This window comes from Microtus ochrogaster, chromosome 21 (assembly GCF_000317375.1).
Source record: "Microtus ochrogaster isolate Prairie Vole_2 chromosome 21, MicOch1.0, whole genome shotgun sequence".
NCBI classification, from domain to species: Eukaryota; Metazoa; Chordata; class Mammalia; order Rodentia; family Cricetidae; genus Microtus; species Microtus ochrogaster.
The window spans coordinates 32,224,548-32,235,449 of NC_022022.1; the positions used below are offsets into that span (position 1 = coordinate 32,224,548).

Here is a 10,902-nt window from a genome sequence, read left to right on the forward strand (position 1 = left end):
TGGAGAAAGATGGCAGCCAGTAAAGGGTAATTGTGTACTTGCTAGACGGCTCTAAAACAGATTACAATGAACATTTGGTCGATTTGAATCAGAAGCCGCATTCCTCTCCCACCCCACCTCCTCTCCCTCGGTTCTTCACAGCCTCTTCCTTTTACCCTCAAGTGTAGTTTCGATATGGAGGGAACGGACACTAAAAATATTTCTGGAATGACGTGACCCTCTACCTCCCCATCTAGGAAAGCGACAAGGCTGCAGCAGACGCAGCACATGCTTTCCGTTCATTTCTGGCAGACCCGGGGTCGACCTCCAGATGCAGCTTCTTCGCTGGCTGATGGCATTCAGACCCCCAGCCACAGACGGTGCCAGACAAGCAACTGGACAGGACCGCTCGGCAGCAGGACCCTGGCCACAATCGCGGCCAGAGCCGCAGCCCCCTGGCTACGGACCACTTCTGCTGCCCATCTTGGGAGCTCTCCCACCGCAGTCTGGCTTGCCAAGGCCCCACCACAGGGGCTGAAGCACTGGGCGGTGGTGGCAGCTGTAGCAGTGGTACCTACAGCTTTGGGGCCAGCCCCAAAGGCACGTGGGAACCTGTTTCAGGCCACTCTGCGGCCCCTCCAGGACCAGAGTGGGACCCAGGACAGCCCCAGAACTCACCACTGTCTCTTCTTGTCACTGAAACCCGGGCAAGGGCTCAGAATGGAAGGCGGTACTTCCGACATGAACCCTCAGACCAGACTGACGCCTGCGGAGGACCAGTTGAGCCAAGCTCAAGACAACCCGGAGCCCAGGCAGCAGCTGCCGCTGCTTTCTGAGCCTTCAGACTCAGCCCAGCCTGAAGCCAAGTATGTAGAGATGTGTGCTTCAGCCGAAGTCCAAAGGGAGAGCCCCCGGACCACTCAACTACTACTGGAACACTGCCCTAAAGAGCAGGCCTCCGGGAGCCCAAAGACAAAAGCCCAGGATGAACCCAGCAGCGGTGCCAGGGAGGTTCCAAGCCCTAGGAAGAGTCCTGCTTCTTCCCAATGCCCCAGCTCCCGGACTGGTGAGAATGACTTCTCATCTTCCTCCTCCTCCCCAGTAAACAGAGCAGAAGACGATGGCCTTTCCAAAACGGATGATCCCACCAAGTTACTGGGGGTCCTGGCCACCTCCTCTTCATCTTTAGGCTTTGAGAGTGAGCCGGAAATGAGCTGCCAACAACACAATGGAGAAGAAGCAGGGGAAGGGGTGGGAGCGAGGGAGGATAGAGGAGGAGGGGTCAGAGATGGAACAGAGTGCAAGGACATCATTAGCAAGTCGCAGGGCAAGAGGGACCCCCTGAAGAATGAGGACATCCACTACATCACCACCCATGAGATCCAGCTGAGTGAGGTAGAGCAGGGCATGGATTTCGATGTGGGGCTGGCTTCTCGCTGGGATTTCGAGGACAACAACGTGATCTACTCGTTCGTGGACTATGCTTCCTTTGGTGGCAGTGATGAGACCCCAGGAGACATCACCACCGAAGAAGAGGATGACAACAGCTGTTACGCCAGCACCACGCCGAGCACCAACACCACTCGGACTCCCAGCCCCATCAGCAGTGACCTGGCTCGCCCTAGTGCAGGCAGCAGTGGTCGGGACACCAGCAGCACAGAAGTGGGCAGCGGCCCCTCTGACAGTGACACTGTTTCCCCACCCACTGGACCTGGCACTGCCACTCCACCTGAGCCTTTACTGGAGCTCCGGGAGGCAGCCTCAGGGGCATCGGCCACTGCAGCAAGCAGCTGTAGGAGTGCAGCAAGCCAGATCCTCCTATCAATCAAGCCAACTTCCCGGGCTATAAATGAGCCTAGCAACGTGCGTGCAAAGCAAAACATTATTTACGCTGCCAAGCATGAAGGCGACATGAGCCTCCGCGTCTCTACGACTGCTGAACACAATTCAAGTTCACAGAAGCAAAATTCGGCTGCAGCCGTGGCTCAGGACCATGCAAAGAAATTCATTGCAGTCCCAGCTCGACTGCAAACCAGGTGCGGGGCCATTCGGGCCAAGGAGCTGGTGGATTACTCCAGCGGAGCCTCCAGTGCAGTGAGCGAGCTGGACGATGCAGACAAAGAGGTGAGAAACCTGACTTCCAGGGCCTTCCGGAGCCTCGCTTACCCCTGCTTTGAGGCTCTCAACATCAGCTCCCGAGAATCCTCCGCCACGCTCTCTGAAGTGGGCTTTGGACGATGGTCAACTTTCCTGGACTTAAAATGTGGAGGTGTCGGAGCCAGGGTGGAACAGAGCCTGCTGAGAAGCAGTGCCGCCTCTGTGGCTGCAGGTCTGCGGAAGGGTGGTGGCCCCCGAGCAACTGCAGACCAGATCTACCTCCAGGCCAAGAAGTCCCAAACCAAAGCCTTGGAGTTTGTGGTCAGCAAAGTTGAGGGAGAAATCAAGCATGTGGAGACACCCCTGTGCTTCCAGAAACAGGTCCAAACTGGCTCCCGGGTTGTCACACTTCTGGAGCCCCTCAATCTACGAAGTGAGAGCAAAGCCAGCTCGGCCACTGGGCCCTGCAGAACCAGCAAAGGCTCCAACAAAGGCCCAGGGTCGGTGTACACAGATGATGGGTCCGAGACATCTGAGGGTAGCAAGCCCGCCTCTCGCAGCGACGGCCCCCAGAAGAAGTCCAAATTTGCTTCAAGTCTGCTCAAAAATGTCATTTCCAAGAAGATGCAGCGAGAACATGAGTTCAAGATGGAGAGAGGAGAAGTCACCGATACATCGCGCCGGAACAGTACCTCTAAGGAGACAGAAGTGACCAACACGTTGCGCCGCAGCGCCCCCAGCACCTCTAAGGAGACAGAAGGAACTCCCGGGGCCGAGAAGCCCTGGGAGAGGGGTCTGCAGAGGCAGAGCTCGCGTCATTCCGAGGCGAGTTCTGAATACACGGTGGTCAGCGTGTCTGATGCAGGTGGAGAAGGGTCTGTCGTGGGCTCTAAGTCCCCTGTTTTCAAAGCCAGTACTCCTCGAGAGAGCAACGCTGGCCCCAGCCGGAATGCCTCTGATGGACACACAGAAGTGTGTGAAATTAAAAAGAGTGCTTCAGAGACTGTGAAGGGCATCTTTCTCCGGAGTCAGAACAGCGCCTTCCGGACATGGAAGGAGAAAGAGGCAGAGAAGTTGGAGGAGAAAGCCCCCATTGGGAAGCTGAAGCTCCCCAAAGGTGGGGACTGGAAGGCTGATCTTGGGGAGATCTCTGCCAGCAAATCTACCATCATGTCTCGTCTCTTTGTGCCCAACATCCAGCAGATGCCCAAGGACAAACAGCCAGAGAAGCAGGCCACCAAGTACCCTGCTGCTGCCCAGGCCACCTCCATGGCAGTGATCAGGCCCAAGGCTCCTGAAATCAAGATCCGGCTGGGGAGTGTACAACAGCCAAGCTCAGACTTCAACATTGCCAAGTTGCTCACGCCTAAACTGGCTAGTGGCAGCAACACGAACCTCTTTAAGACCATTGAGGACAACAGCAGGACCCAGCAGAAACTCTTCCGTGGTGGGGACAATCTGGAAAAAGTGCCCCAGTTCCAGGTAAGAGATGTTAGAGACAAATCCAAGGCCCAAGGACCTCTCCACCAGGTGAGAGATGTCAGGAAACTGATCAAAGGGTCAGGGGACAGCAGTGACAAGGGCAGCGTCACCCCGGAGCAGGGGTTGACGGGGTCCAAGCCCAGGCAGCTGGCTGCAGCCGCTGGAGGATCTAGGTCCCTGTCCCCTATGGTGATTACGTGCCAGGCGGTTGTGAATCCAAGAGAAGACAGTGTGGACCGAGAGGCCAGGGAAGGTGTGGGCAAAGTGGGCAGTGGCAGTAGGGTCTTGGACTCCTCCCCAGAAGGGACTGTCTTGGTTCACAGGGCATCTGGCAGGCTGCCCGTGGCCACCATTGCCCCCAATAAATCCGAGCAGGGCTCTTACCTGCCTGTGCTCAAGATTGTCTCCAAGGCTCAGAGGACCCCAGAGAAAACCAAGGAGGAAGACATCAAGGAGGAAGGGAAGGCACCGAAGCCAGCTCGAAATGCCTTGGAGAAGCTAACAGCAGCAGTCAGGTCCATGGAAGAGCTGTATAGCTTCAACCGGAATGAATGGAAACGCAAAAGTGACCCTTTGCCCATGATGGCTGACAGCCACGTCCTGTCCCTCATTGCCAGCGAGGAGAGGGAAGGGGTCGCTGGACCTGAAGGAGACCCTGACAAGCTGACCAAGCAGTTGGGGCAGATGGAAGAACGAGACACGGGACACAGAGGTGGCGTGGTCCTGAGAGGGGGCCCCATAGAACGTCTGCAGAGAAGAAACTCTAACCCCAGCACGGAGAGCGTGTCTGCGCGGGCAGCTGCCTTTGAGAACATGGCCAGAGAAAGGCCCAGGTCTCTCTATATTCCCCCAGTCCACAAGGACGTGGAAAGAACTCAACCTTTGCAGCCCCTCCCCCCACTCCCCAGCAACCGGAACGTGTTCACGGTGAGTGCTAGCAGCGCTCAAAAAACCGGGGGTGTCGCGGGCAAATTCCCACAGGGGCCTTCTCCGGAGAGCCTTTCAACAGGCAAGGGCATCAAATCCCAGGGACTCAGATCCCTCAAGATCTCCCCAGCCACCCGAGCACCTCCCGATGAGGTCACCAACAGGAAAGCTGCAATCAGTTTGGAGAAGAGCAATAACGCCTGTGAGAATTACCTGACCATCCCCCTTAAAGGAAGCTCTGCTTCAGGAGAGCTGCTCAGCAGGCCTGGGGCTTCCAGAGATGGGCCTCCCAGCTCCTCAGCTGCCACTCTCTGCAGCTTACCTCCGCTGAGTGCCCGCAGTCAGGTCCCCAGTAACTCCAAAGGCTCTCATGTCAGCGGAGCCAGTAAGCCAGCTTGGCGTACCAAACCTGACAACCACCGAGAAACAGTGGCTGCCCCGACAGGGCCACAAAGCCCCGAGCATACGCCCACGGCCACAGCGGTCTACCACCAGCAGGCTTTGCCCTTCACTCTGCAGGGGGCCCAGCCACAGGTCCTCTGTTTCTCGCCACCCGGGATGGCAGCCCCAGCCCCTGCTGGCCCAGCCACAGTTCCCACAGACCCCTTTCAGCAGCCACCACCCCAGCAGACCCAGCGCAAGATGCTCCTTGATGTAACCACCGGGCAGTATTATCTGGTGGACACGCCCGTTCAACCCACGACCCGGAGGTTGTTTGACCCTGAGACAGGTCAATATGTGGATGTGCCCATGACCTCCCAGCAACAACCTGTGGCACCCATGTCCCTTCCTGTACCTCCTCTGGCTCTGAGTCCTGGGGCTTACGGGCCCACCTATATGATCTATCCCGGATTTCTGCCCACAGTGCTGCCCCCCAATGCCCTGCAGCCCACACCCATCGCTCACACTGCAGGAGGCGGTGAACTCTCCGTGGCAGCAGAGACCCCCAGCAAAGAGACAGCTGCCACGTTTACCGAAGCCCCGTACTTCATGGCCTCTGGTCAGTCCCCTGCCTCCTCTTCCTCCTCCGCCCCGGCAGCCACACCCCAGCTTGTGGGGGCCAAGGGCTTCGCCCAGCTCCACGGCAAACCAGTCATCAGCATCGCCTCACAGCCCTTGGGGCCACGGATCATCGCTCCCCCTTCCTTTGACGGCACCACCATGAGCTTCGTGGTGGAACACAGATGACAAGAGACCCAGACAAGAGACGGCAGAGCGGAACAGCTCCTGGTGAGTGATGAATCTTACTCTAAGGGTCGTGATGTGAGAAGAAGGACCATTGGTGTCCTTGTGTTGAGAGTGGGAGAGTTACAGTGGCTGTCTGTAGACGTGGGAATTCTGGGAAAAGGAGACTAAACTCCATCTGATAATGAAGGAACGAATTTATTTTCCATAATTGCCTCCTCTCCTTACCCCTCAATCTGCCATTGATAGCCCTTTGACCTTTGCAAGTTGCCTGATGTTTGTCCCACTAGAGAATGACAGGAAAATGAACTCCCAAAATGTCTCTTGGCCTTTGTTTTAGTCAAGGTTGGAAGGAGAAAGAAATGAAAGCCTGATCTAGATTTGGTGGAACAAGGCTATTTCTTTGTTTCTGGCCTCCTGGGGAGACAGATAACCCACTTCAGGTCACCAGAAACAAATTTAACCTGTTTGTTTCCTCGTAAGAAAGAAGAGTTTAAAATGGATGTTTTCTAAAGTCATCAAAAATCCCTTCCTCCTGTCTTTCACGTCTTCCTCTTGAAATGTCTTACACTAAAACACTACATTTTTTTTTTAAGTTCTTGTTTTTGAGTTTTCAAATGATCAGAATTCTTTTCTTAGGGTTGTTAATGTGTCTCATGTGTGGGTAGATATACAACATGAGCGTGTACACACACACACACACACACACACACACATAGTCTGACCTTCACAAGAGGGTGAGAGATTGTGGAGCCAAAGTTGGATAGAGCTGTTGCATTTCCTGCTGTATTGATCGGACTGAACCCACCCCGCTCCAAGGCTAATTCCGATTCCCATAAGCACTATTAGATCTGCATTGCTCCCTTTGAAAATGAACAACTTCCGCTCTGCAAAGGGAAGCAGAGAGAAGCCGTTACTGACACCTAGCCTGATCTGCGCTCACAGGCAGGGATTTCTGCTAGAAATACAGTCCGTGGAACTTGATAGGTGGCATGAATGTGGGTGGCTGGAACCAGGACACTTCAGGTCAAGCACAGAAAACAGAGTGAAGACACCTCCCGGCAGGGGCACATGGTGGGTGTCTGAGCTGCAGGCAGGCTTGTCTGGGATAATCTTTGCCCTTCAGAGCAGGCAGGGTTGAGATTTTGTGTCCCCAGGATTTTCATTTCCTGGGAAAGTCACATTGAATGAAAAGGAAAAGGGGTACTGAGATAAGGGAATGACAGACACGCTAAGATTCCCACGTTATCTCAAGAGGGGACAGTCGTCACTCCCCCAAGCCTCTGTGTGTGCGCGCGCGTGTGTGTGTGTGTGTGTGTGTGTGTGTGTGTGTGTGTGTGTGTGTGAAATGCTTATTCATGCACCTAAGGTAAACAGACCATACTACCAGCTTGGGGACATAAATATCTGTCATTCTATGTGTATCAGAATGTCAGTTGCTAGGACAGTGTATTGCTGCAAAGTGTCTTCCAAGATAAGAAAACACGGCATAGGATCACATTATTGGACTTCTGCTATGAAGTCAAGCAAAAACACAAACAACCTAGTAGCAACCTAGAGACAAGAGTGTTTGGGTTGTTCCTCTCTGAGAGGCTGCCACAGGCCCTGAGCTGTATGATGACCACCAACAAAGAGGGATCCCTAGTGGACCTGCAGGGGAGACTCAGAGAGGAGGATTAGCTTTTCAGATATGCTATCTTTTAGGGACAGCACTTTGATTCCCTGCACAGATGCTATGTTTACCTAGGGCTGTTTTGGAGCAGCTAATCACCGAGGAGTCTGCAGAGCTTTGGAGGTGCCGGGTGCCCAGGAGGTTGCACAGTGGTTCCTTCCTCCCATGGGGTCCTCTTAGCAGTTACCTTTGACCTTTCTTTGGTTTAGTGTGATGCTGTTTCCACCAGACACAGGCAGAAATCCGACTTTTGCGTCTCGAGAGCCAAACTGTAGCTTTGAATTTATTCCTACCCTCGCTGGAAGCAAAGAAGCCCTAAAGAAAGGAAGAAGGATGTTGGTTTTGATCTAAGCAGAGGAGTTGGGAATCAAGGGTGAGCTTTTTTGCGTGTACCGGCAGAAATCTAGCAGGCCAAACATAGCTATGAATTAAAGGTCTTCAGAACTCCACATTATACTTTCCAATGAAAAGTCAGATTTTAAAAAGCGGGGGCTAATTCTTTTGACAGTTTGGAAAAACAGTGCTCAAACAGTCCAAAGCCCCAATTGGTTTTCCTGAGTGAAGTCTCGACATGTGAGTTCAGTTCCAAACATAAGGGATTTGATCCAATTATAGTAGCAAAACCACCAACAGGTAAACTAGACTTAGAGATTTTCGCTGAAATGTCCAAAGGGTGAGAGAGAAGAGTGTAGGGGCTGGCCCTTACCCTAAAGGGGGGAGGCAGAGGAGAGCATTGAGCTAAGGGAGAGAACATCTGTGGCTAACTGCCTGCTGACATCTGGGAGGTAGACCGCTGATGTCTCCGTTTACTTTGGGGGATGCTTATTCCATACGGCTTTTCCAGGACATCCGTCACACTTTTCAGTCACTGAGGATGAATTCCATGCGTGCACCCTGCAGCCACTGTGTGCTGTCACCCTGCAAGGTGCTGCCCTATGGCCCTGTAAGTCAGGAACATATATTCCAACACAACGAGACAGAGTTCCCCTTCTACACTGACGTTCCAGCGTTCCGTAAGGTTCCTTTCAGCTCAAAAACAGCCTCATTGTCTATTTTTAGCAGCCCTTGTGTAGCCTGAGTGTAAAAGCTGCCAGTCCTGTTTCTGGGTGTTCCATTATGAGTTTCCTCTTTTTTCTTCTTCTAATTTCCTCTGTTTTTTTGCTGTGGGGGCTTTCATGCCAGCCCACAAAGCACTGTAAATTGTCAGCACTTTGTTTCTTTAGATGTTGTGTGTGTGAGAGTGGTTTTTGTTGTTGTTGTTGTTGTTGTTTTGTTTTGAGACAGGGTTTCTCTGTGGTTTTGGAGCCTGTCCTGGAACTAGCTCTTGTAGACCAGGCTGGTCTTGAACTCACAGAGATCCACCTGCCTCTGCCTCCCAAGTGCTGGGAGAGTGTTTTTGTTTTGTTAAGTTACTTGAACAAAACTTTAATCAACATTAAACCTGCCACCTAGGGTCCAGCCTTTGAGAATGGCAAAGATTTTGTTTGAATTGAATGCCCCTTGTTTTTCTGCAAGGCTTATTTCTTCATTTCTGAGCAAGTTTCATGACCTTTCTTTTTCTCTTTACTTCTGGGGTTATTTCTACCCCACGAATAGAGGGGGCCTCAGATGTCAGCAACTAAAGAGGAAAAAGAAATCTGGATTCAGGGGGAGCCGTTTTCAACACCCACTTTCATGGTGTATTCTGAGGGGGCCCAAAGGAGTTCTGAGACCATCAAACCCGGTTCCATTTGTATCAAAACTGAGAAGTCGGGTGATTCTTCCTCAGCTACCGTCCCTTCTATGAAAGGCTTGGCTTGCACCCTGGACATTCAAATCAGTATCTTTCCGTCTCCATCCTTTCTTTCTCTCTAAGGACACTGTGATAGCCTCCTGGGTGTCTGCTCTAGGGTTTGCTTGCTCTCTGAGAAGTTATTCTGGGCCTTTTGTTAATTGTGTCCTTGTTAGCCTTTCCTTCCCTTTGTCAACTCAATTGACTTTAACAGCCTACCACACACATCTCTATATAAGCCCATGTCCTTACTCTTTTCAGGGTTTTGTTCTTATTACAGAGCAAATAGCTTCAAGTGCAGGGATGGGTAGCCTTACCAGCTCTCTCCCCAGAACACACTTCAGTGTCCAGTTGCTGAGCTGCTGTAAATGCCACGCTTCATTTCCAGTTACTCCCATACTTACATCCCACAACCAATGGTTTATTTCTGTTCCCCTCCCCCAACATGGTTGTGGCTCCCTCTTCCAATTATTGTATGTAGCTAGAGTTTCATTCTATCTTTTATTGTTGTTGTTGTTGTTGTCTTGTTTTTTGGGGACAGGGATTCTCTGTGTAGCCCTGGCTGTCCTGGAACTATCTCCATAGACCAGGCTGGGCTTGAACTCATAGAAATCCACCTGCCTCTGCTTCGCAAGTGCTGAGGTTAAAGTGTGCACCACCACCACCCAGCTCTATACTATTCTTAATGTCCTTTATTTTAATTGACTTCTCTCCCTTTTCATAGAATTAATCTTTCCTCTAGCTATTTCTCGTACCTTTCTCCAAAGTTCATTGTACATACACACACATCTTAGCCAAGGCTGGCCTCAAACTCATCTGAAGTAACCTCAAATCCCTGTTTCTTCTGCCTCTGCCTCCCAAGCCCTGTGCTTACAGGTGTGCTCTGTCTACCTTTACATTTTCTTCCTCACTACAACATGGTCTCTTGTCACTGGCTTCCTCAAACAAGTATGTAGGTAGACTCTTCCGTCTAGACTGCTGAGCAGCAATGTCCCACCAATCGCTCCCCAAATAACCGCAGAGACTTAGTATTAATTATAACCGCTCAGCAGATAGCTTAGGCTCATTTTCAGCTAGCTCGTGTACCTTAAATTAATCCACTTCTAAGAATCTCTGTGCTGCCCCAGGCTCCTTTACCTCATCTGCATACTTCCCATCCTGCTTGCTCGGTGACTCCTGAGACTCCACCCCTCTTCTTCCCAGCATTCTCTCTGCCCTGAACATCCTGCCTAGCCATTAGCCAGGTTTTTATTAATGTTGAGAGCAGCACATCTTCACAGTATACAAAAGAATTGTTCCATAGCATAAGCAGATACTTTCTTAACCCCTGCTGGGCAAATGAAGACATCAATTATTTCAATTCATAGTAAATGAAGTACGGGCCATCTGAAGCCCATGTTTGCGCATTTACAGAAGATCCTCACTCGCCTGGTTCTCTTACCTTTTAAACTCCATTTTTCTTTGTTATGAAATATTCCCCTTCCCCTATCTGACCCTTTGTGCAAAGCTTAGCCTATCTGAAAATTTTCAGTATCTTTATTTTGTCTCTTGGCCAGTAAGCTTAGTAATAATGAATTCATTACGTGCCGTTTGTGTCCTCTGAGAGGATGGCAGAACACAGCTAGGCTGGCCGCTCTGGTGCTAGTTTTTCAAACTTCTGTTCAGTCAGGTGGGAAATGAAAGTTGTATCCTAGAGAAATTTGGGTCTTCTAGTTATTTCACTAGCATGGAGGGAGAGAGAGAGAGAGAGAGAGAGAGAGAGAGAGAGAGAGAGAGAGAGAGAGAGAGA

General features: G+C 51.6%; 1 protein-coding gene across 1 annotated transcript in view; it reads left to right on the plus strand.

The window, feature by feature from the left end:
• The first annotated feature begins 267 nt into the window (after positions 1-267).
• The window catches only part of C21H4orf54 (chromosome 21 C4orf54 homolog), a 14,512-nt gene continuing 3,877 nt past the window's right edge, over positions 268-10,902 (plus strand). The window contains exon 1 of the mRNA XM_026784195.1: positions 268-5,715. Coding sequence (XP_026639996.1) covers positions 268-5,673 — 5,406 coding nt within the window. The 3' untranslated portion in view covers positions 5,674-5,715. The remainder of the gene's footprint in view (positions 5,716-10,902) is intronic.